General features: G+C 39.4%; 1 protein-coding gene across 1 annotated transcript in view; it reads right to left on the bottom strand.

Moving 5' to 3' along the window:
* The window catches only part of si:ch211-236l14.4 (SITS-binding protein), a 42,661-nt gene extending 27,492 nt beyond the window's left edge, over window positions 1–15,169 (bottom strand). Inside the window, exons 1-2 of the mRNA XM_063001417.1 lie at window positions 14,496–15,169; window positions 4,462–4,633 (exon numbers count right to left, since the gene is read on the bottom strand). Of these exons, the coding sequence (XP_062857487.1) occupies window positions 4,462–4,633; window positions 14,496–14,972 (649 nt within the window). The 5' untranslated portion in view covers window positions 14,973–15,169. The remainder of the gene's footprint in view (window positions 1–4,461; window positions 4,634–14,495) is intronic.
* Between the last annotated feature and the right edge of the window lie 12,418 nt (window positions 15,170–27,587).

Here is a 27,587-nt window from a genome sequence, read left to right as displayed (position 1 = left end):
TTCTTCTTTAATTCTATTTCTTTTATTAAAACTTATGCATTTACAAGCATAAACAATGTAATGAATACAAATGTATTCAAACACCATAAAATGATTATATCACTTAGTATGGAATTACTGCTTTGAGGCTACAGTAAAAAATAATTAGACTGCAGCATTATTGCAGCATTAAGTTTGACATATTTCTTTAAAGGACTTGCAATTTTAAAATCTGTCTCACTTTTAATCTGATTTAAGTAAGGAGATTGGCTAGGCCATGAAAGCTCCTTAAGATCTTTTTTAGAAACCAGCCTTGAGGTATTTAATTTAGCATTGGATTGTCAATGTTTTCCTGTTTTTGGCTGAAAAAAAAAAGAATTCTTCTCTAATATGTCCTAGCATTTATGTTTACTTTGTCCAATATTTCCCCTCACCATCATACATGTTGTAGTGATTATGAGTAATGTATTTACTGTCTGTTTGGCCACATTCTTATCCAGTTCAGAGCTGCGGTGGGCTTCGAATTTGTTGCTTAATATTGTTGTCTCTGAAGACTTTAGAAAGCATATTTACCTTCACCATGACTGTTATCTTGGCCTAAATTAATATAATGTTTTCCTCAACAGTTGCTACTAAGCAGCAAGATAGTTTTCATTTAGATTAAGATAGAACAGTGAGCTACAGAACTAAATCTGCAGAAATCCCTGTGCTTGTGCCTTGGTGAATAAATTCATCTAAAACCCCATTCCTTTATTTTGAGACAGCATTATAGCACAAGCAGCATGATTTTATCTATGACCTGGCTGGTTTAGTGGCAGGTACACTATTTAGTGGAGGCTGCACACCATCATTCATATGCACTAACCATGATAACAAACTTCACTTATCTCATACATGTCTAATCTGCTGTGATAAACTAAGGAAACTTCAAAGTATGCCAAAAGATACATCTTATTTAAGAACGGCTTCTTTGTGAGCCTCACATAACTTTTATTGAGAGGAAAAGGAAAATAATAGAATAATAATTTTTGATGAAAAACAAGAAAGTTTCTGTGGTAACCAAACTAAATATAAACAGATAAGAAATGCACAAAAAAGAGATAGGTATTAAATTCAAGACATAATTTAAGCCATGTAGGAAAAACAATTTTTAATCACTTCCCCCAGTAGTAGTAATAGAAAACTTTAGTTTTGTAAGAAAGCAGATTGCTGTAAACAATTATATAAAACACATGCTTTTATGTACTAATACACAGCTGGTAGTACACCGCGCCACAGTATTAAAGACCTGGGTTTGAACCAGTGGCGATTTCTCTAAGACTGCAAGGGAAGCTCAGCTTCCCCTAAAATGTCAAAAATCAAATATCAAATAGTCAAATATGTACAGTTGTGTTAACATTTTATTGACTACAAATGCGTTAGAACACGTTCATCTTGAAGACGAGTTCGTTCAGAATCAGCTACTTATCACAAATCGACTGACTCGATTTTGTTAACTCCCGTAGCGTCAATGCATTTGCCCGTAGAAGCTGAGCGTCTATTCACTTCAATGGGACTGCATGGAAAAGTTTTTTTAATTGCTTCAAAACTCGCCGGTCATTGGATAAATGCCACGATTTTGTCCCGCCCCCGGATGCTGAGCATCTCTGGGGGTGAATGAAGCTGTGGGCGGGTCTGGACGAGGAGCTTCTGCAAGATGATTGGAGGATCAGTCGAAAGGCTTTGTGCGAAAACGAATCCCGTTTTGATTGACAGCTATTTGACATCTACACGTCAATCACTGGGAACTTCAGTCCCATCGCGGATTTTGCGAGTGAAGTCGAAAGACAAACTGCAACCCATTTCTTGGTATTTGCTTGGTGAAATTACTTGACCACTTCCATTGTTCATTGTGTAAATAAAACACACTCATAGTATTTGTTTCAAGACACTGGTCAAGTCCCTGGAAAAGACGCCTACTTGGTACGATAGGATCACAGGCCATTTTCTTGAAAAGGAACGGAGGGCAGAATTTATGTATAAATAAATTGAAAAATTTTATGATGTAAGCCAACAATGAGCTTCCCCTCTTTGAAAGACCAGCAGCCACCACTGGTTTGAACCCTACAATGAAGTTAAAGGGCAGTGGTAGCTCTGTGGTTAGGATACTGGACTAGTAATCAGAAGGTTGCCGGTTCAAGCCCCATTAAGCAAGGCCCTTAACTCTCAATTGCTCAAGCTGTGTTCAGTCATAATTGTAAGTCGCTTTGGATAAGAGCGTCTGCTAAATACTGCAAATGTACATGTAATGTTTTTTTTTTTTTTTAAATAAGATAAAATTAAAAGCTGAAAGTCTTTATACCCCTTGCTCTGACACTTCAAATTGTGGTCAGGTGTGTCAAGTTTATTGTAATTATCCAATTATATCCAATTATTATTAAATTATAATTTAATTAATTATACAATGAAAATTTGAATTGATTGTATATAGTTTGGAATGACACAGATGGGTCTATAAAGACCCACAACATATATTGCATTGTCAGAACAAACAAACAAGTCATGAAGTTCAAACTGTCTGTGAATGTTCACAATCAAATTGCAGCAAAAACACAGAGCAAAGATATAAAACAACATCCAAGGACTTGAATGTTCCCAGGACTACAGTGGTCTCAATTTTAAATTGAAGAAGCTTGGCACAATTCAGAACCTTTCAGGCTTCCAAGCAAGAAGGGTTTTTGTCAGGAACTAAGAAAGAACCTTCTTCTCCAGAGAACATGCAAACTCTGACTGGGGTGACAGTTCACCTTTCAACACATCAATGACCTGAAGCACACAGTCAAAACAACACTGGAGTGCCTTTCAGCAAGCAACTGAGTGTCTTTGTTTTTTCTCCTTGTTTCTACACACATTGTCCATTTTATCAGCTTCACTTACCTTGTAGAAGCATTTTGTAGTTTTACAATTACTGAGTGTAGTCCATCTGTTTCTCTGCATGCTGTTCTTCAATTGTCAGGACTCTCCTAGGATCACTACAGAGCAGGTATTATTTGGGTGGTGGGTCATTTTCAGCACAGCAGTGACACTGTGTGTTGTGCCGATATGAGTGGATCAGACACAGCAGTGCTGCTGGAGTTTTTACACACCTCACTGTCCCTTCTGGACTGAGAACAGTCCACCAACCAAAAATATATCCAGCCAACAGCGACCTGTGACCACTGATGAAGGTCTAGAAGATGACCAACTCAAACAGCAGCAATAGATGAGCGATCGTCTCTGACTTTACATCTACAAGGTGGACCAACTAGGTAGGAGTGTCTAATAGAGTGGACAGTGAGTGGACACGGTATTTAAAAACTCCAGCAGCGCTTCTGTGTCTGATACCAGCACAACACACACTAACACACCACCACCATCTCATTGTCATTGCAGTGCTGAGAATGATCCACCACCTATAAAATACCTGCTCTGTGGTGATCCTGTGGGGGTCCTGACCATTGAAGAACATGTAGAGAAACAGATAAACTACAGTCAGTAATTGTAGAACTACAAAGTGCTTCTATGTGTAAGTGGAGCTGATAAAATGGACAGTGAGTGTAGAAACAAGGAGGTGGTTTTAATGTTATGGCTGATCAGTGTATATGGACCACATATTAACCTTTGCTACAATGTGTTTACTTTTTGCCACATTGAATACTAGACAACTAAAAACCTTCTACTGTTTTATTAAACCTGCTGCTCACATCCCACTTATAAGAAAGCAAATCGAAAAATTTAGTCATCTGAGCCAAGAGCTTTAAACAGTAAAGCAATTAAAGAGGTTTTAGATATCTTGCTAATTATGTCTCATTTTTAGCAAGGTGGGATTAAAATCATGACATTATTTTAGTTAAACCTTATACATAAGGTTGGCAAGCCTGCACAAATCACAATAGGTTTTTGTTTGCCTCACATGAGGTTAATAATGTCCTTTAGTCAACATTGTGTCCTTTGTTTTAATCTAATTCTCTTTAGCTATGTAGAGCAAAGATTATCACTTCTGCCTTTTAGCTGCTGAAACTGAATAGATATACACAGGAAAGTACACAGCATATTTATGGATCAAAAGGTTATTTATTATTATTATTTTTTTTTATGTATTTATTCATTTTTTTGCTGTGAGTTTTTATTATTAGTGAAAATAGTTTGTGTATAAGTGCAAAAAATGTGAGAAAGTGAGTTCAGCTGCTCAGCCACACATGCCTTTCATAGTGGACTGGAGTCCCAGGAGTGTTTATGATGCCCCCTCAATGAATAACATTAACATTTGTATTTATCTACATAGCATCTGTCTAACCCATCAAGCTCACACCCAAAAATAAACACCCAAGTTATTATAATGGCTGTGAATCCGGAATCATCACAGCTTTTTATAGCAACAAAAGACAACTGTTTCCAGCAGGTTAAATGAAGTATGTTAGGTGGTATAGTACATTTATTTACTATTGTCTGCCTCAATCTTACCTGATGAGCCCAGGAAGTATCGCTCTAGGACTGAACCAAATCCTGTAGGGTTATCATGTAGGTCACTGACAGTGAAGGGCTGCATTGAAACATCCACATCGTTTATTGGCCACCTTGGCGCGTGGACACTGCCCCCACCGTACCATGATACGTTTAGCATGGAAAAACAATCCTGCAAAACAAACAGAAAACAACATACACTTTCTTAACTGTTAGATGCATTTTTGTTACTCTTTCAAATCACACACACTCACACACATTATAGCCAGATAATAGCCTGTGTCTCTATTATCTAAATGGATGGTTTAGCAAGGTAGTTCTTAGGGGAGAGGCGCATGCGCGAGAGCAGCGTGCAGCCCGTTACAGTTGCTCATTGTTTACAGTCGCTATTACTTTATTATCTCTATTTATACCTAATTTAAGTTTTTATACTTTTAGTTAGTAACTTTGTGAAGCTGTGCCCTCTCGAATCATGCTAGTAGAGAGAGTTTTGGTTTATTTTTTCGTTGTGAAAATACTTTTTTCACTAACTGCGGCGCAGAAGCATGTCCGTTTCGCATACAGCCGCGAACAGCTGATCGCGATGAAGCCGGCCGGCATAGCGGACATTACAACAAACATCCCGGCAGAATTATGGAGACGAACACACAGGGGATGCAGAGGAGGAATGAACCAACGCACAGCTAAAGCGAGAGCGAGACGACGGCGAATTATGGAGAAAAAAGCATATAAACCGCGCGTCCCCTCCGTTGTTATGGGCAACGTGAGATCACTCGTGAATAAAATGGATGAACTTACAGCACTAACCAGGAGTCAACGGGAGTACCGGGAATGTAGTTTAATGTGCTTTACGGAGACATGGCTACACCAGGACATTCCGGATAACATCGTTTACATCGATGGTTTTCAGACTGTTCGTGCTGACCGGTGCAGCGCGGCGAGCGAGAAAAGAAAAGGTGGGGGTCTCGCCGTCCTTATTAATAACCGCTGGTGTCACCCTGGTCATATAACCATCAAGGAACAAATCTGTTGCCCCGATTTTGAACTGCTTGCTGTAGGACTCAGACCATATTATTTACCGAGGGAGTTCTCGCACGTCATAATGGTGGCTGTTTATATTCCCCCCTCGGCAAACCCGACATCAGCCTGTGACGCTATACATTCATCTATAGCACGTCTCCAAACCCAACACCCGAATGCCTTCATAGCCATTTCAGGTGACTTTAACCACGTCACTATGACGAAGGCACTACCACACTTTACTCAGTATGTGGACTGTTCCACCAGAGAGGAGCGAACACTGGATCTGCTGTACTGCAATGTTAAAGATGCATACAGCTGCTCCCCCCTCCCCCCTCTGGGTAGATCTGACCACAACCTGGTACATCTCAGCCCCTGTTATGTGCCCATTATTAAGAGCCGACCTGTGACCACACGGACAGTGAGGAGATGGTCAGAGGGGACTCATGAGGTACTGCAGGACTGTTTTGAGACCACAGACTGGCAGGCACTCTGTGAGCCGCACGGAGAGGACATCGACGGGCTCAATGAGTGCATAACAGACTACATAAATTTCTGTGTGGACTCCATTGTCCCAACCAGGACTGTAAAGTGTTACCCAAACAACAAACCATGGGTAACGAAGGACATTAAATCCCTCCTTAACGACAAGAAGAGGGCATTTAGAACTGGAGACAAAGAGGAGGTGAGAACGATCCAGGGGAAGCTAAAGACCACAATCAGAGAGGGTAAAGACAATTACAAGAGAAAGCTGGAGTGTAAACTACAGCAGAACAACATGAGAGAGGTTTGGAGTGGAATGAGGACCATCACTGGTTTCAGGTCCAACGACAGCAGAGAAGTAGAGGGCAGTGAAGAAAGGGCCAACGAACTAAATCTGTTCTTTAACAGGTTTGACACTGCAGGCCCTGCCCTCCCCCGTCCCGACTCCACTGCTATCTGTCCCCTGCAGCCCACCCCACTCACCCTCCCTCCAATCCTTGATTGTCTACCCCCCTCCTGTGATAGCCCAGCTCACACCTCCAACCCCCTATCACAAATCTCCCCTACTGTGTACATCACTGCTGACCAGGTGAGGAGACAGCTTAATAGACTCCACACAAACAAGGCTGCTGGCCCCGATGGGGTCCCCCCCAGGGTCCTTAAAGCCTGCGCCACCCAGCTGTGTGGAGTCCTGCAGTATGTCTTCAACATGAGCCTGAGTCTCCAGCGTGTCCCCGTGTTGTGGAAAACGTCCTGCATCGTTCCTATTCCGAAGACGCCGCGCCCTAGTGACGTCAAGGACTACAGACCAGTAGCACTGACGTCCCACATCATGAAGACCATGGAGAGGCTAGTCCTGGACCAGCTCCGACCCATAGTCCAGCCACTTCTAGACCCACTCCAGTTCGCCTACCTGCCACGTCTGGGAGTTGAGGACGCCATCATCTACCTGCTTGACCGAGTCTATACTCACCTGGACAAGCAAGCCAGCACGGTGAGGATCATGTTTTTTGACTTCTCCAGTGCATTCAACACAATTCATCCGGCTCTTCTGGGTGAGAAGCTGACAGCGATGCAGGTGGACACCCCCCTCGTGTCCTGGATTACAGACTACCTGACCGGCAGACCTCAGTACGTGCGCCTGCAGCACGGTGTGTCGGACAGAGTGATCAGCAACACCGGAACACCACAGGGAACTGTTCTCTCTCCCTTCCTCTTCACCCTCTACACCACGGACTTCAGCTATCGGACTGAGACCTGCCACCTTCAGAAATTTTCTGATGACTCAGCGATAGTTGGATGTATCAGCAAGGGTGATGAGGACGAGTACAGGGCTACGGTGAAGGACTTTGTCACATGGTGCGAGCTGAACCATCTACAGCTTAATGTGACAAAGACAAAAGAGCTGGTTGTGGACATGAGAAGAAAAAAGGCACCGGTGACCCCTGTGTCCATCAATGGGGTCAGTGTGGACACTGTTGAGGACTACAAATACCTGGGAGTGTACATAGACAATAAACTGGACTGGAGTAAAAACATGGAAACCCTCTACAGGAAGGGCCAAAGTCGTCTCTACTTTTTGAGACGGCTAAGGTCTTTCAACATCTGCAGGACTATGCTAAAGATCTTTTATGAGTCTGTGGTGGCGAGTGCTATCCTTTATGCAGTTGCATGCTGGGGCAGCAGGCTGAAGGTGGCAGATGCCAACAGACTGAACAAACTGATCCGTAAGGCCAGTGATGTGGTGGGTGTGGAGCTGGACTCGCTGACGACAGTGTCAGAGAGGAGGATGCTGTCTAAGCTGAAGTCCATTATGGACAATACCTCTCACCCGCTGTACAACACACTGGAAAGACGCAGAAGCACGTTCAGTCAAAGACTCATTCCACCCAAAAGCACCACGGAGCGCCACAGGAGGTCATTCCTACCTGTGGCCATCAAACTTTACAACTCCTCACTTAAGTAATAGACCTTACAATACGTGCAATATGATAGTTGTATCATAAATAGTGCAATATATGTCACCACTGCATCTGCCACTTTATTTTAAGAGCGTTTTAAGTGTATTTTAAGAGCGTTTTGCCACTTTATTTTAAGAGCGTTTTTACTTTACTTTACTTTTTAATATATTCTTACCTTTTAATATTCTTAATACATATATACAATCTGAGCAACTGTAACATCTGAAATTTCCCCTCGGGGATCAATAAAGTATTCTGATTCTGATTCTGATTATACACAGTCGAGTCACATTATTATGACCACCAGCTAATATCCAGAGTAACCACCATGTGCAAAACGAACAGCAGCTAGAGGTTAGGTAGTACTTGAAAGTCTTGGTCATGCTCTTCCAACCAATGTCGGACATTACTAGCCGTGTGACATGTCGCGTTGTCTTGCTGGAAGATTCCGGCACCACCCACTTGCAACAACTTTGCCTGGCAAACCTAAGCTACACGATGCATTATGATGGGCAGAGGAGGTCGAGGTCATAATCAACAACCATGCCAGTGAAGTGGTGAGAGCAGTGCCTGAGGCTGAGGAAGACGACGGTGGTGCAAAAAGCAAGCCGGTCACTCTGTCACCATTGCAAACAGCCCGGGTACTTCCAGGCACGGTTGGACTATAGCTCACGCCATAGCTCACCATAACTTAAAATGGAATTCATAAAGACTCAATACATTATTATGACCACCAGCTAATATCCAGAGTAACTGCCGTGTGCAGCACGGACAGCAGCTAGAGGTTGGGTAGTACTTGGAAGCCTTGGTCATGCTCTTCCAACCAATGTCGGACATTACTAGCCGTGTGACATGTCGCGTTGTCTTGCTGGAAGATTACATCTGCCCCAGGGAGGACATTTTTACCCATGGAAACTTGGGTATACGAGGGATACGAGGGATATATGTGCAGACAGCCTATTGCACACCTTATATACCCACTATCTTTAAATAATACATGATTGTTATAGCCAGATAACCGGTATCTCTAAAACTTCACAAGCTTACCTTCACAAGCAGTGAAGGTAACTACCCACCAAAAGCGATCAGAGTATGAATAAGCCGATAAGTTGTTAGGTGGCCAAGACTTATTGACGCCAAAGGACATGAAGGCTATGACATCTAGTATGGAACAACAGAACGGAACACATCTACTCTGGCTCAAATTGCACATAATTTAAATACTGGTGATGAGTGAATGTGTCACTGTACATCAAACTCTTTTGTGTATGTGACTGTGCAGGCCAGTCAAAATTCCCATGCAACCCCCTGTCTATCATTAATAGCACCAACAATGGACACACAGACATTGGAGATAGACATTAAAAAGACTGACTGTTCTGGCAAATCCCCTCTCTCTCTCTCTCTCTCTCTCTCTCTCTCTCTCTCTCTCTCTCTCTCTCTCTCTCTCTCTCTCTCTTTCTCTCTCTCTCCCTCTCTCTCTCCACACACATACACACACACACATTGCATTTCATGTATTTACATTTACATTTTTGGCATTTAGCAGATGCTCTTATACAGAGCGACTTACAGAAGTGCTTCCATAGTGAACATTACCTTACTCTAGTTTAACAGTGCAAGAATACAAATCTAAAAACCTGTTAGAACCATTTTTTTAATGCAAGAAATAAATAAGAGCATTAGTAAATACCTGTCAGCTTAAGTGCTTAGTAAAGAGGTGGGTTTTTAATCGTCTTTTGAAGACAGTGAGATATTTAGATGTTCGGACAAGGGAAGCTTGTTCCACCACTTGGGTGAAAGTACAGAGAAGAGCCTTGATGCTTACTGTATATTTAAGTATGGAATAGTTTTTACATTGTTTTTTCCTTAAAACACAATAGTTTGGACAAACTGTTTTTTGCAATATGCTGCATCAATGCTTTTCCATTTATAACTGACAGCTTTCCGCAATTGGTCATTGCTCTCAATTTTCTTCTGCCAGCCAGTTTGGCCTGACATGCAGTTAGGATCTGGTGACTGGCAGGGCCAAAACATCAGCCACACAGAATGCAACTTAAGCCATGACTGTTATTGCCACGTGTGCTGGTGATTATCTTGTCGAAAAATTAGGTCTTGTTTAGGCTTGGAAGCAACCCTTTCTGTAATGTCTTCTGGTACTACTTTACATTAATGGCCATTTCACATTGCACCAGCTCACCAACACCAGATGCAGAAAACACACAACATACCATGATTTCGTCTCCTCCATTTTTGCACACCATTTTGATGAGAAAACAGCTTTCTTATTTTTAACTTCTTAAATTCATAAACTTCTGATTTTGTGAGAATCTTCTTACAATTTTTCAAGACAGTCATTCTCTGAATCTCGATATCAGCCAACATTATGACCAGTGACAGGTGAAGCTATATTGGCACCTAGTAGTGGGTATAAAAATGGGGAGCAAGTGAACATTTTGTCCTTTAAGTTGATGAGTTGGTAGGAGAAAATGGGCAAGTGTAAGGCTGACTATGACAATGGTCAAGGACAAAGAATAAGCATGCGCAAAATAGCATAAACTTAACACTGAAACTTCAACATTAGCGGCACCATCGATATTAGGAGCACCATTGAGGCGGTCTACCCAGACTTTCCGCCGGCTGTGAAAGAAAGCCTGACTCTTATAAACTTTCTACAAGCACTCAGCACCACCTGCTTGCAACAACTTTGCCTGGCAAACCTAAGCTAAGTGATTTATTATGATGGGCAGAGGAGGTTGAGGCCATAATCAACAACCATGCCAGTAAAGAGTTCAGAGCAGTGTCTGAGGCTCAGGAAGACGGCGGAGGTACAAAAGGCAAGCCGGTCACTTTGTCACAATTGCAAACAGCCCGGGTACTTCCAGGCACGGTTGGACTATTTGCATGGACTATCGCCATAACTCACCATAACTTAAAATGGAATTCATAAAGACTCAATATCCTGTATAGATAAAGCAAGTGGCAAGTCCCATTAGCTTCTGATGCCATCCCAAAATTTTTACTCGTACTATTGGAATTTACTAATCTTCATTTTGAGCTCTGCAATAGCCCAGCCATAATCAAGTAACTCATGGAAAAGCTTCTGAGCAGCATTCCACCCTCTAAAGGCATAGTCTACTTGATGATTCACTGGTACACACCACTGGGTTTGAAGCAGCCTTTCAACAATTAGAGACTGCACTAAAACAAACCGACAAGGCTAAATTATCCTTTAATTCTTCCATAAAATGTGCTAATGCAGCAGAGGGTGGCACTTTCAGGGCATTCTAAAGCCCCAGAGGTTCATCTGGCTAGATGGCTAGAGGCACTGCAGTCCTTCCAGCAATCAGAGAGCAAGCAGCAAAAAACTGAGCTGGATGAGGAGCAAAGAGCAAATGCGGCAATTGCACCAGTGGTGAGCTGGCTAGAATAGAAGAGATGTTTGGACACTCTGGGTGATGGACTCCTGTACCAGCAGTGGGATGAACCAACCATGTAACAAAGTTACTGGCAGCTCGTAGTCCCAGCAGTGAGGCATAGAAAGGCTACTGCCCTGGTGTATGGGGCACCGGGCACTTTGGTGTCACAAAAAACATGGCTGCACTTGGCAAAGTGGTTTTACTGGCTGGGTAGTCATGAAGATATGAAGTGGTTTTTACTGGCGGTGCAATGTCTGCACAGCTAAGAAAGGTCAGGTTGGTCAGTCACAGGCAACTCTACAACAACTGATGGAGAGGGTGGCTGTTAAAATCCTGGGTCCCTTTTCCATGACTGACAAGGGAAACCGCTTTGTTGCTATGGACTATTTCATGAAGTGGCCTGAGGCTTAAGCCATGCCCAACCAGGGAGCTGCAATGGTGATGGGCTGTCTGCTTGTTGGAATGTTTCCTTGCTGAGGCATTAGCGTTAGTCCACTAACACTCCAGTGTCATTTATGATGGGGTGAGAACTCCGGCCCATGTATACCATTTTCAGCAGGCCACTGGATAATTATCTTGCCACCAATTCTTCACCTGGCCATGTGGGAGAATGGGTTTGGTTGTTTAACCCCCGGCAGAAAAAGGGGTGCTCCACAAAACTGTAGCGACTGGATGGGGCTGTGCACAACAGTGGAGAAGCTGTCTAATGTCGTATAGTGGATAGAGAGCGGCACATGTCATTGGATAGTTCCCTACAGGGACCACTTTGTCCTGTACTTAGAGGACCAGGCTGGCCGGCCTAGCAATGGTAAGCCACTAGAGGCTCACACAAACTCTGAACCATTGTGTCCCATGGCCACAGCAGCTCCGGACACAGAAACACCAACCCGGTGGTCCGCAAGGTAGGACCGGAGTGTGTGCGTTGGAGTTGTTGGGGAAGGAAGGGGGGATAGTGTATCTACCATTTGGGGTTTTCTTGTGTGTTTGGGTTAGGGGGATATGTTTTACTGTTTACACTCAGATTTAAATACATATTCATGGCATTTTGGTGGCAATTAGGTAATGTTTAATAAAGTATATTATATTACAACTTTAAAGTACTGTATTACATTAATTCTATAATTAGATTACATTATAAAGTATTACATTTATTACATTGCATTTTGATCAGTGACTGTTCAGTACATTGCTTTCTCACCAGGCCCTGGTAAAGTGTAAGCCAGGGCACATGACTGAGCATTACTTGAATGTTCAAAAGAAAGATTAGTCACTTCAAAATGCTTTAGGATTTAGTCTTTGCGTAACAAAGAGATCTGGACCAGGGCAGTCACAGTCAGAGAGAAAGTAGCAATGGGAATTAACTAAAAGAGAAAGTATTTTCACAGTGCACAGTAATGTGCCAACTAAATTTGTATAGGTCTATTGCTAATGGCCTAAGTCCAATCTATGTATTCTATATATCTATATATCATCTTAGATTAATACTTCATTAACCATTATTTGAATTATGACTCACAATTTGTGTACATTAATTTAAATGCAAATATGTAACATTTGATCTAAAGCTGCAATTCACTAATTAATAATATACATCAGGTGACTATTCATTAAAGAATCTGTGAACCTGATGTGACTGATAACCAGTTCTGCTATATTAGAAGTTTTTATTTCTAGCATATATCCTGGCAACATAATAAAGGTCTCTTAGACACATCTTGACAGCTATGAGACCCTCAGAAAATATTTAACCACCTTAATTTATTGACAGATGGATGAATGAATGAATAAAACAAATAAATAAAAATAAATAAATAAATGTCTCATTTGACTTTTTAATGTAATTTTAAGTTTATCATGGATGTCTGGCATAAAGAATGATATTTACATTTACATTTTCGGCATTTAGCAGACACTCTTATCCAAAGCGACCTATAGAAGTGCTTCCATAGTGAACATTACCTTACTCTAGTTTAAGTAAACAACAGTCCAAGAACACAAATCTGCTAAAACACTGATAGAACCAAAGTGTTTTTTTGTTTTGTTTTGTTTTTTTGCAGGAAATGAATAAGAGCGTTAGTAAGTAAGTACGTAAGTAAGTCAGCTTAAGTGCTTATAGTAAAGAGGTGGGTTTTTAATAGTTTTTTTTAAAGACAGCAAGAGACTCAGATGTTCGGACAGATAGGGGAAGCTCGTTCCACAACCTGGGTCCAACAATGTTAGTTCCACCAATGTCAAACAATGCCTTGTACTATATATTGATGTGTTTTTCTGTAAACATTCAGAAATAATTTAGAAATAATTTTGCTCTTTTTGTCTCTCTCTCTGTCTATATACTGTATATTGACTTTAAAACACAAAAGCAAATAACAATAGAAAGTATACTGTAATACTAATCACACAACAACTAACATCTACAGAAAACCAATTCATTTGTAGTGAAAAAAAGTTATTCCCCCCTCTTTCAATTGCCTTTGTTTTTGCATATATGTTACATAAAGGGACAGTACTTAATTTAACTTATTTTGATAGCAAATATATACATATAAATATGTATAATGATAGAAGAGTGTGATAGTAGAGTAGTGGAGGTGCTTTGATGTGTCAGAATTTGAACTTATTATTTACTCAGTAAAGACAAATTCCACTCACTACCAAAAATTTTAAAAGGGGACCTAAGATCATACAGTATGTCTGTGAGTAAAAGCTAATGCGTACTCAGGCATATGTAATTACATGGATAAAAAGAAAAACTTTGTTTTTTAAGGTTTAGAAAAAGTTTAGTCAAAGTCTTGATTTAGAACTGCAGTTGTGAGACCTGAAATGAGTAGTTAGTGTGATTTTCTTTAGCAAAGTCTGCTAAAATGTTTTCTTAGCAATGTGCATATCAAATTATAGACAGTGCTTAGTTGCATTCATTGCTGCTAAAATGGTGCAGCTAGACAACTACAGGGTAATACAGGTGCTGTATGTTTTACTCAAGGGTCCTTAATGTAATATCATATTTAGTCAAATTGATATCAATATCTTACCATAAAAATTTCAATTTAGGGATTAATAATAAAACCAGTCAGTGTTATAGAAGTTCTGAAGATAGATCTATTGATTCATAAGATCATACAGCCCAGATCTACTACACACATGCAGTTGGTACCTTGAGCTGCACATGGCAATGCACCGGGGTCCAGGTCATACTGTAGCACTCGGTACCGGTCTCAGTCTGGTCCCCAGTGTTCAGAGAGATCCTTACATCAGCCACCGAGTCCCAGGTGTAACAGAATTCGGTCTTGTTAAGCCAGCAGAGATTGCGCACAAACGGTACGTCTGTGTCTGCACCACCTGCGTGTCCCACATCGATCTGCACCAAGGTCTTCTCCTCAGTGAGCGTCTGCACCAGCAGCGAGTGCGTCCTGCGCTCCCACACCAGCCCGCTTAAACTGCCCTTCAGGATCCAGTTCTTGTTGGGCTGGTCCACCACTTGCCAGTAAATTATGCCAATGGTCATGACAAAGAAAACGGCAACTCCGAGGCACGCCACGGCCCCTTTCCACGTCTCGTTCATCTCTTTGAGCCCCGTGTCCCATGTTACCTCCGGGATGGGGCTCGGGTTCCTGGTTCTCCCGTGCGGCATGGCTGAATCGAACTAGTAAACGAGTTTATTCAATCGAGAAGCTTACACGAATCCTCCACCGTGCCATGGCAGTTACAGCCGAAAAGAGCGCGTCTTCCTAATGCGTTCTTACACTTTGGATCTTCGTATGAGCATGGAAAACGTGTTCAGACGCGCGCAAAAGAAGCAGAAGAGTCAGGTTAGATCATTGCTCTGTGGAGTAGTATGTGAGAGAGTTGAAATGATAGTACTGATCTCTCAGGAGTAAGTAACTGAGTGACTGAGTAAGTGAGTGAACAGCAGCAGATTTGGCAGCAGTCTCCACCGCCGGCTTCTTGGACGTCTTACTTGCTTGCCCTGCACTTTTTGGCCCAGGGTCTGACGTAACCACAAACCCTTCCTTAGATAGGTGCAGAAGAAAGAAAGAGAGTCCAATATCCAGACCATTCTTAAAAATTTACAGTTTATAGTTTTTTCTTTTTCTCTTCTTTTTTTGGACTGGAGAAAAACACATTACATTGCGTCGTGTGCATAATGCGCTTTATCCAGCGCGCACTTTCATACGCGCACTTTCCAAAGCGCTTTCTAAATCAGAAGCTCATGTCTGCAATATGCGTAATATATAAATTACTTTGTATATTGTGCATTTCTAGCCCGACATTCGCCTTTTTGATGATCTTCTAATGAAAAAATATCTAACACTCGAATTTCAGCTTAACTCTAATATTTCATTAAAGCTAGTTTATCTTTAAATGGCTTTACATAAGCTATTCTTTGTAATAAATGTATTGCTACTGAAGGTGTAAAAAATACAAATTCAGACAGAGACTTAACATATTTTAAGGCTTTTTAATATTAGGACAAGAATTTAGGAAGAAGTTATTTCATAGTACAATTTTAAAGATAGCTCCCTTAAAAAACAAGAGAAAATATTTAGAGATAAACGGCAAGACTTTGGGAATAATGCGCTGTGCACTGAATATACAAAAGTGGAACCCCTTGAAGGACATGGATCTAGCTACATCTGGCTTAAAATTGACACAGCACTTCACAGTAACAATCAAAACAGTATGCATACACAGTCTTTTTGGAAGGGAGTGCAACGTGAACTTGAGAAAATATTGAAGGTCCAATTAACCTTTTGTCCTGCTCTTTTTCTGTTGAACTATGATACAGACTCTGTGCTTCACTGTAAAACAAGACATTTATTTTTCATTTTAGTATCTCTTGCTAAGAAATGTATTTAGTATTAGTTTCTGGCTAAACCAGGTTACAACAGTGCTTCCACTGGAGCAACTGACACACAGATTCTGGCAGATATGGCAACTGTTGATGTCCTATCTTGAATTATCTTAAACTGCTAATCTTATTCATCCATTCTATTATTTAGTAGTTTGGTTTTGTTTTTTTGCTGTGTCATGTACAGTATATTGGTAATTATTAGCCTGTATGTCCAAAGATAACTGTACTTGTGAACCTGACTTTATGTGCAAATAAAAAAAATAAAAAAAACGAAACAAAAAACATATAAAATAAGAATCAGCTAAAAAAACAAAACAAAACAAAAAACAGTATGCATACACAGTGGTAAAAGTGTGATGGCTGTGTGGATGATTTGCTGTTTGCTGTATTCTTCTCTTTATAAAAGAAAATCTTAGAAAGTAGAATTTCTGGTCATCAGTCTGATCTAAAGCTTAAGGTTATGGAACAAGATCTAAACATCTAAAGCACAAGAACATGTCCACTTCTGAATGTCTCAAAAATTAGGTTTAAAGTTATGTTTTGAAGTGGCCTAGTCAAATTTCTATTCATAAACCCAATTTATTTCAACATAGGTGTTGCACATTTTGTGTGACACTGTATTGCACTCAGAGTTGGTTAATTTATGCAAAATAAAGTATAATCTATTTACTCTAAACTTTGCAAAGAACTCACTTTAAAGCAGCTCAGATTACCTTAGGTAAAGAGTCCAATTCAGGATTTTTTGTTTAGCACTATCCATTAATAATTGATCTTGGATTTGCTTGTGGAGCCAAAACACACTTATATATTTTGTTAATATGTCTGCATCTAAAATGTTATTGAAATACTATAAGCTTTAACATTATATGTATAGTACTGTACTTTGTATATAATGACAATATAAATACAAGTGCATTACAAATGACAGCAGAATGCAGAACTAAAATTTATTTGCCTGTTGAGATAAGAGATAATGCAAAAGTGAAAACCAAAACGTGTGCACCTTAATTTCTTCCCACTATGTGTTTGTGTGTGTGTGTTCACCCATGCAAAGGTCAGCAGAAGGAAGTGTGCGTCCAAAGTCAAGTTAAACATTATGAGAGTCTGGGGTCAAACTTGAACTGGGGCCATTTCCAGTGGCCAGGTATCAATTTACAGCTCAACTATATGATTTCATTGAGCAGGAACCTATAAATAAAATTTTGACTACTTCCATGCCCTACTTTCCATAAACTGAGCATGGTGTTAAAAAAACAGCAGAAAATGCATTAAATCACTACATACAACTACATACAGTGCCTTAAAAATCATATAACTCAGGTTTAACTGTTAAAGGTGTTTTGAATCAGACATATACTTGTTTTTCTTAGTCATAAATAAAAAGAAAAAAATATAACAAAAATACTTAAAATATGGATAGTATATAAGGATAGCACGTAGAGTGGGTGCCACACAGCAACATGGGTCCTGAGAACCTGGGTTTAAATTTTACTTCCAGTTATAGCCAGTGCAAATGTTTGCAGGTTCTTTCAATGTTTGAGTCCAGGGTGTAATCCAGTTCTGCATCCAAGGTTTTTATGATATACTGAGCCCACAGTGATCATGATAAAGTAAATAATGTAAATAAATGATAAATGATAAGACCCTTTTTGTTGATTTGAACCAACTTGGCCTGCTATTACAGCCAATAGTACTTTTGGGCAAGTCTATTCGTCCATTCCTGCTGAGTTAAATGGGAAGCTGTGCTACAGCGATTTTTAGGTCTCACTATACATCAATTGTAATTTTAAAAAACTTCATGTAGTGCTTTAGGTGCTTCTAAATTACAAACCTCCTGTCCTGTCCTGTCCTGTCCTGTCCTGTCCTGTCCTGTCCTGTCCTGTCCTGTCCTGTCCTGTCCTGTCCTGTCCTGTCCTGTCCTGTCCTGTCCTGTCCTGTCCTGTCCTGTCCTGTCCTGTCCTGTCCTGTCCTGTCCTGTCCTGTCCTGTCCTGTCCTGTCCTGTCCTGTCCTGTCCTGTCCTGTCCTGTCCTGTCCTGTCCTGTCCTGTCCTGTCCTGTCCTGTCCTGTCCTGTCCTGTCCTGTCCTGTCCTGTCCTGTCCTGTCCTGTCCTGTCCTGTCCTGTCCTGTCCTGTCCTGTCCTGTCCTGTCCTGTCCTGTCCTGTCCTGTCCTGTCCTGTCCTGTCCTGTCCTGTCCTGTCCTGTCCTGTCCTGTCCTGTCCTGTCCTGTCCTGTCCTGTCCTGTCCTGTCCTGTCCTGTCCTGTCCTGTCCTGTCCTGTCCTGTCCTGTCCTGTCCTGTCCTGTCCTGTCCTGTCCTGTCCTGTCCTGTCCTGTCCTGTCCTGTCCTGTCCTGTCCTGTCCTGTCCTGGTGAGCAGTTGTATTAAACAAGAATGGGCAAAAATTCCACTCGCAATGCTCCAACAATTAGTGTCAGTGTCCTCAGTTCCCAAATGATTAAAAAGTGTAATTAATAGGAAAGTAACACAGTGGTAAACATGCCTCTGACCCAGCATTTTACAGTGTGTTGCAGGAATCAAATTCTTTATTAAAAAGTTTGTAATTGAAATATTCTTTGTACTTTTGTCAGTTACATAAACAATCAAGAGAATTAACAAATCACAGATTCTTGTTTTTATCAATTATTTTACCAAATGTCCCAACTACTGCATAAAAGGGGTTTGTAGATAGAATTCTTTAGATCTGTGTTTCTTTATGATTAAATCCCTCACTCTGTTAGGAATGCTCCTTTATTTGCTGACTTTATTTACATTTAAGGACAAACATTAAGGCACTGTAAAGAATTTTAAAAGATGCAATATGTCATGCAATATTATAATACAATACAATAAAATGTACATTTAACTGAAAATAATTTGTATTTAAGTATTTACAAACTGATGACAAATACAAAAATGAGAGGCTACATCTGGTCTGGTATGTATATAGAATTATTTGGACCACCCATGTGTTTAAGGGTTGTTTTTTAAGGTGTATTTAAGTAAAATGATACCTAAATCACTGTAGGGGGAAATTTAAATTGCACAGACGTACCTTAAGCAAGCATGAAGTACTGTTTGACAAAAGTAATAAAACAGCAGTGCTTTACAAGCTAAAATATTCCTTTTAGCTGAAGAGCTTTCCATTTTCCCGTCTGGATCTTCAATTTAGAATTTCCCTTTTGGAAATTTAATACGTGCCTAGTCAGGAAAGTTTCCATAGGTTTTTTTTTCCAACTAGAGTCTTAGCCATGGTTAAAACTAATGAAAGAGTAGTTTTTATTTTCATGAATTTCATTTCATGTTGCTTAATAATTACTTATATATTAAATATTTAAATACCTATATATTAAATATTTAAATACCTATATATTAAATATTTTACACCAAAATCTTATTTATTTTGTAAATACCCATATATATTCTATATACTATTCTATTTATTATATGAAATGATACTTATTTTGATGTAAGTTATAACAATAAACTAAAAACACATTAATAAATGCATAAAATATGTTGTTGTTAATCACACTGACTATGCATTCACAGTTTAGAGTAAAATATTTATGTTATGATTGGCAGGGGGCATGAGTTAGATGAGTCATCAGTTGTAAATGGTATGGCAGATGGGCAAGATTCTGTAACTCACACTTGGATTTTTACAGAATAGTTTGTTTGTTTAATAGGATTTTAACGTCATGTTTTACACTTTGGTTACATTCATGACAGCAAATGGTATTTACTCATTACACAAGATTAATCAGTTCACAAGGTTATATCAAACACACAGTAAGGGACAATTTAATCTCCAATTTACCTTACTTGCATGTCCTTGGACTGTGGGAGAAAACCAGAGCTCCAGGAGGAAACCCATGCAGACACGGGGAGAACATGCAAACTCCAGACAGAAAGGACCCGGACCGCCCCACCTGGGGTTCGAACCCAGGACCTTCTTGCTGTGAGGTGACAGTGCTACCCACTTAGGCACCGTGCCGCCCTTACAAAATGGTAAATCCAAAATCGTAATAGGTATATCAATTAAAAAATATCAATTAAAAGTATTCATTCATTATTTTTACATTTTCATTAGAGGACAGATCTGAAATGCAGGCTGGCCTGTCAAGCACTCGCACTCTGTGAAACCATGCTGTTTTAGCACACGCAGAGTGAAGCCTGGCATTTTCTTGCTGAAATAACCATTCCCACCTCTCTAACATCCAAAATATATCCTAAAATGAATTGTAAGAAAACAATCTGGTAATCTGGTCAAGATTTACTGAGAAATTAATGAATCACAGTACAATATCATTCAGTTTATTAGTGAACATAACAAAACAAACAGAACAAACCACAACATTTCTAATTGTAATAGCCCTTGAAGTCACTTGTTGGTGCTGGACCAATATGCATTAAAATGTAACATGTTTTGTGACTGGTTTGGAGTGGTACCAATATAACATGTCTTCTGATTGAAGTGGGGACTAGCTTCAGTCACAAACAAACTGCCTGGTCAAATTTATAAATAGAACAGCTGGAGAACAGTGTGAGACCAGACCTTTGGATGAAGGTTGAGTGGGGTCGAGTTGCATATGGACATCTTCTCTTTGCACACCCTTTGCAAAACATTGGCAACTAGTCCAGAGGCTCATGCACTGTGAATCCACTGCAGGGACCTGGGCCAACAACCGCCTGGCATCTGAGACCTTTGGTACTTCCTAACTGTCTAACATTTAGCTGGACTATTGTTCAGGAACAAGAGGTGACTGTGTTAGCTGAGGAAAACTGAAACCTGAGAATGACTGAAACTGTCCCTGCATGCACTGTTTAGAAATACAGGAATACATTAAGCTATTTTATTTTTTATATTATCAATTTCAATTAATACAAACATTTGCACACAGTTTAAAAAGTACCCATAAAGTTCCCATTTAAATCACATTGTTATTATGGTTTAATTTTTTTAATGTGTTTTATTATTTTATGGTTCATATCATATTACCCAGTTTAGTGTGATTTTTTTTTTTAGGTTTTATGCATTTAGATTTTTATACATATTTTATGTGATATGTATTTATTACAGATACAGTTTTAATAATTTTATTTCAGTTTTGTGAACAAACTTATGATGATATAATTTCAAGATTTGAGAAGCAAAGATGAACAAAGGATCATCTTTGCTAGAAGATCATCTCTGTTAGTCAAGAAATGGATGAGAAAGTTATTAAAATGTTTAACAACAATGTTCTTCAAAGAAAGATTGGAAGGGATTTGCATATGTCTCCCTCTACAGTGCATAATATCATGCATGCATCATTTTATTTTGTCCCATTCTTCCTGCAAACACGTCTTAAGATGTGCAACAGTACGGGGTCGTCGTTGTCACATTTTTCATTCAAAATCCCCACACACTCTCTACTGGGGACAGGTCAGGACTGCAGGCAGGTCAGTCCAGTTCCCGTACCCTCTTCTTCCGCTGCCATGCCTTTGTAATGTGTGCAGCATGTGGTTTTGCATTGTCTTGTTGAAAAATGCATGGACGTCCCTGGAAAAGGGGACGTCTTGAAGGCAGCAAATGTTGCTCTAAAATCTCAATGTACTTTTCTGCATTAATGCTGCCATCACAGAAGTGTAGATTACCTTTGCCAAGGGCACTGACACAGCCCCATGCCATGACACACCCTGGCTTTTGGACTTGTTGCTGATATGGATGGTCCTTTTAAGACCTGGAATGCTGAAATATCAGACCACAATACACATTTCCACTGTGTGATGGTCCATTTTAGATGCCTCCGAGCCCAGAGAAGTCGATGCCGCTTCTGGACATGGTTAACATAAGGCTTCTTTTTTGCACAGTAAAGTTTTAAGTGGCATTTGTGCATGTAACTCTGTATTGTAGTGCTTGACAAAGGTTTGACGTAATCCCTCACCCATGTGATTATATCAGCTATTGTTGAGTGGCGGTTCTTGATGCAGTGCCGTCTGAGGAATTGAAGATCATGGGCATTTGGCTTAAGCTTGCGCCCTTGGCCTTTATACACTGAAATTCCTCCCGATTACTTGAATGGTTTAATGATATTATGCACTGCAGAGGGAGAAATATGCAAATCCCTTCCGATCTTTCTTTGAGGTACATTGCTTTTAAACATGTTTTTAAACGTTTTCTCATACATTTGCTGACAAACTGGAGATCCTCTGGCCATCTTTGCTTATTAAAGACTCAGCCTTTCCTGGATGCTGCTTTTGTACCAAACCATGATTACAATCACCTGTTGACATCACCTGTTTAAAATCATCATTATTTAGTTTTTTTCACCTCATTACTAGCCCAAAATTGCCCCTGTCCCAATTTCTTTTGGAATGTGTTGCAGGCCTGCAGTGCAGGAATGGAGGCATATTAACAAATGAAATGAAGTTGAGCAAATAAAACATGAAATATCTCAGGTTCATCCTGTCTGCAATCAAATACATTTAAAGAACACTGCAATTTAATTTCATTTGCATTTTCCATACTGTCCCAACTTTTTCCTGATTTGGGGTTGTAAGTTACATTCACAAATGCCACTTAAAACTTTACTGTACTGTAAGCTCTCTGGGCTCAGAGGCATCTGGAATGGACCATCACGCAGTAAAAGTGTAAATGTGGTCAGATAAATCAGTTTGCCAGATTTTTTGTTTTTATGTACAGTAGTTGGTGAAAGATTAGAAAGTAAATAGAAGGTAAATTATTTTCAATCTTGACAATTTAGTTAATCCTTCTTTTATACCCAATCACAATATCATTATGTTAACTAGTTCACCTGCTTATTGGGAATAAATTCTAAATGCTGTAATTTGAGAATTCTTTAAACTTCTTTAAACACTTTGATTGTGTTTGAAGGCATCAAATCCAAAATGTTTATATTTACAAAATACAATCAAGTTGATCAGCCAAGCTCAGGATTCAAACAAGACTGAAGTGAAGTAACAAGTAATTTTACAAAATGTCCAGAACTTTTACTTTTTTCAGTTAGTACTGAAGGAAATATTTCTAGTTCTTGTTAAGATTCATTTATAAATAATTATGTAAAACAGGTAGAAAATAACACCTCAGATTGCAAAACATTAAGATAATACTGTCTAGTTAGAGTGGTGTCATTTGAGGTAAGACTATTTGGGTGGTCATAAAGCTTTATCAGGACTCTGTTGACAGACAAGCTACAAGAGCCATCAGTACCAAAAAGAAACCTCTATATTAGTTTTATATTAAATTACACTAACCAGACAAATAACAGCAAGCCCCAAATGATTTTCATCAACAACAGTGTAATTAATAGTACTATTTCTACCCCAAATTCAAGTCTTTGAGGAGCAAAGACGGAAAGTGGATCTCCAGTTTGTCAACAAATGCATGAGGATGTCAATAAAAGGTTTAAGATTTTAAGGGATTTGCATAGAGCAAGAGATTACATTGGAAAACCTTTGTTAAACACATTGTGAGTTACATTCACAAACGCTACTTAAAACATTACTATACAAAAAGATGCCTTATGTTAACTAAGTCCAGAAGCAGCGTCAAGTGTATTGGGCTCAGAGGCATCTGGGATGAACTATCACACAGTGGAAATGTGTATTGTGGTCAGATAAATCAGTATTCAAGGTTTTTTTTTAAAGAAACGGACACTGTGTGCCCAGGACCAAAGACAAAAAGGGACCATCCAGACTGTTATCAGCAACAAGTCCAAAAGCAAGAGTCTGTCAAGGTGTGGGATTGTGTCAGTGCCCTTGGCAAAGGCAATTTAAACTTCTGTGATGGCAGCATTAGTGCAGAAAAGCACATTGAGATTTTCGAGAGATATTTGCCACATCTAAGGCCACATCTTGCAACATATAAGGCCACATCTTTTCTAGAGACGTCCATGCATTTTTAACAAGACAATTCAAAACCACATGCTGCACACATTATAACTGTATGGCTGGGAAGAAGAGGGTACAGGTACTGGACTGGCCTGTTTGCTGATATAATCTGACACCAACAACGACAACCCAGTACTGATACACACCTTAAGACGTGTTTGCAGGAAGAATGGGACAAAATAACATCTAAAACACTTCATTGCCTGGCATCCTTGCTGCCAAAACGTCTTTTGAGTGTTGCAACATTTTGTAGTCATTTTTGATAAGTTTCAAACTGAGCATACTAAAACTCAGCTCAGCAGTTGCTGTTGTCTGATTCTATCGTTCATAATATGCCATAGCTTCTCAATAGTAAACTTGTAGCGCATCCAGAATGAGGTCTGCCATCGTCTTGCTGAAATAACCATGGATGTTCCAGTAAAAGATGATGTCTTGATGGCAGCATATGTCTTTCTAAAATTCCAATATAGGCTACACCTCCAGGTCAATGGTACTTCCACACATAGGCAAGTCACCCATGCAGTAGGCAATGATGCACCCCCATATCATGACAGATGTTGGCTTTTACACCTTTCACTGATACCAGTCTAGATGGTTCTTTTTGTCTTTGGCATTGAGAAATCCATGTCCAGTTCTATGCAGCATTCTTTCTCCTTGCTTTAGTAAAGTTTCAGGTTATATTTCTTGGTTCAGTGGTAGACTGACTGTGTCAAGTGAGGACAGTTTTTAAAGAACTCTTGAGCCCATGTGACTATTTTTATCATAGTAGCATAATGTTTCTCATGCAGTGCCACCTGAGGGCTCGGATGTAATGAACATTCATTTTCTGGTTTTCCAGAAATAAGGTTTGTGTTTAATCTTAATTTAATTAGTACTGAAGGCAATATTTCTAGGGTTTATTAAGGTCTATTTACCAATAATTACGTAAAACAGGTAAAATAAATAACACCTCAGATTGCGACACAAGATAATACTTCCTAGTTAGGGTGGTGTTATTTGAGGTAAGACTATTTGGGTGGTCATAAAGCTTCATCAGGATTCTCTGTTGACAGACAAGCTGTAAGAGCCATCAGTACCCCCCCCCCCACCCCCCCCCCACCCATTAGTTTTTAGTATTAAATTACACTAACCACACAAATAACAGCAAGCCCAGTGTAATGGTACCTTTTCTACCTTAAATTCAAACAGTTTTACTATTTTCTACACTGAAAACCCCCAAACATCTAATGCTTGACCTCACAAATGTTCTTTTGATTAAATAAAATTCCCATAGACACAAAATGTGGTCAAAACAGTGACCAGAAAAGTGAAAGCTGTTAAAGCTGCAAATGGATGGAGGGGGGTCAAGTCCATAATAAAAGCCATGGTTTAAGCATTGGATGTCCAACAAGCTCATGATCAGATGTCCACATATTTTTGTCTATATAGTGTAGCTTTCCAACAGTAAGCAAGTCAGGTGTACAGAATTACCATTTATGCAACTTTGTGTTTATGTTGGACCTGAATTATTTCACCAAAATAATCTTGGGATGTTATATTGCATTTGTAAAGCTAATAAACAGATTCAATTCACAAATTGCAAATAACGCATTGCAAATCCACATTTAGACCATGGTTGGACTGAAGTTCTGACGCTTACCTACCTGTATGAAATCTAGACGTGTGGCTCGGCTCCTAGTGTGTGGAAGTAAAAGGGGAAAGGTTTCCCTCTACTGTTAAAAAGGGATTTATACAAAATGCCTTATTAGAAGGCGGTAGCTTTTAATACTAGAAGAGGACCTTTCTATCTTTAAGTTTTGATTTCGAGAATAAAGTTGTATACATTTGGATTTTGAGATTAAAGTCGAAATATTATGAGAATAAAGTCGAAATATTATGAGAAAAAAGTCAAAATTATTTTCAAATTAGAGTCGAAATGATTATGAAAATAAAGTCGAAATGATTATGAAAATAAAGTCGAAATATTATAACCAAAGAGTGTGCAGCCGTCGTAGGTTTGTCAGTTCAGAGAAGCACGGGTCTCAGTACCTGGATCGGCACACAAGTGCTGAGGGCACTCTTTAATGAGTGTTATTGTGGTCGATTATTATTTTTGGGTGGCATTTGTATTGTGCATCTCCATCCACATGACATGACGACTAAACCTGTCAATGCAACCATTTATAGCGATGCCATACGACTTTAGTTTATCGTACAAGTCCATAAGGCTCGGTTGAAGTACTGCTGACGACGCAAATGCCGAGTGCACCGTTGGCGCACGTTCTTCTAAACAAACCCAGTTTATTACAAAGCCGTTTCAGTGTCCTTACGCTAATAACAAACTGGTACTGATGTGCAGGAGATTGGGGATTTCTTTATTTGTGAAACCGATTTGAAAGTATAACAAATCATGAACATCCCTCATTTTAACACAAGAAGGTTGCTATGGCCATAATATTTCGACTTTAATTTCGTAATCATTTCGACTTTAATCTCGTAATAATTTTGACTTTAATCTCGAAATCGAAACCTATACGACTTTATTCTCGAAATTAATTTGAATTAATTCTCGAAATCAAAACATGACGTTATTCTCGAAATTATTTTGACTTTATTCTCAAAATCTAAACGTATAAGACTTTATTCTCAAAATTATTTTGAATTTATTCTTGTAATCGAAACTTATATGACGTTATTCTCAAAATTATTTCGACTTTATTCTCAAAATCAAAACTTATACGACTTTATTCTCAAAATCGAAACTTAAAAAAATATTTTTCTTTAAAGTGGTCCTAATACGCCATCGTAGAACATCATTTAACATTTAACTTAAAAATAATTTTCATAATAAAACCAGCACTTCAACCTATGTTATGAGTGCTGTCTTAAAAGAACATTTGCCTGGTATAAAACATTTAAGACAGTAATTCACTTATAATCGAAGCTGTAATCACAGCTTTAGCTTTAGCTTTAGTTTTTAATTCATTGGTAAACCAGAATTCAAATGCTCTAAGCACAGAGACAAGGTGCTGAGAAAATTTTTAGACAATATTTTAACAAAGTATTAATGTAATAAGAAAGTCTATTTGTTGATGGATATATGATGTTTTTAATCATATAACAATAGGTGCAGACTATGAATAATGATTGAAGAAAAAATCATAATAAGTAAACATTGTCACGTGGGTGGAAGAAGGACTCAAGCGCGGAGTTAAAGTAAATAAAAGTTTATTTATTAACAGAAAAACAAAGAACATCACACACAAAACAGAACTCAAAAACAAACATAAGGAACCCCGATGGACTTCAGCTGGGGAATGCAGGCAGCAACAAAAAGAAAAGAAGAAAACTAAAAGACGCTGGGCGCGAACCCCGGCTGCTCGGGTGAGAGCCGGGCGCGTAACCAGCGCGCTGCTGCAGCGGGGGACAGCAGATAACTACATGCGCTTAAGGTGCTACAATTATTTTAAGCTACAAAGCCTCGAAATCGCCTCAGGTGCAGTTCGAGGTAACAGACGGCTCC

The sequence above is a fragment of the Trichomycterus rosablanca genome, chromosome 1, assembly GCF_030014385.1.
Source record: "Trichomycterus rosablanca isolate fTriRos1 chromosome 1, fTriRos1.hap1, whole genome shotgun sequence".
NCBI classification, from domain to species: Eukaryota; Metazoa; Chordata; class Actinopteri; order Siluriformes; family Trichomycteridae; genus Trichomycterus; species Trichomycterus rosablanca.
This window is presented reverse-complemented; position numbering and strand designations above follow the sequence as displayed.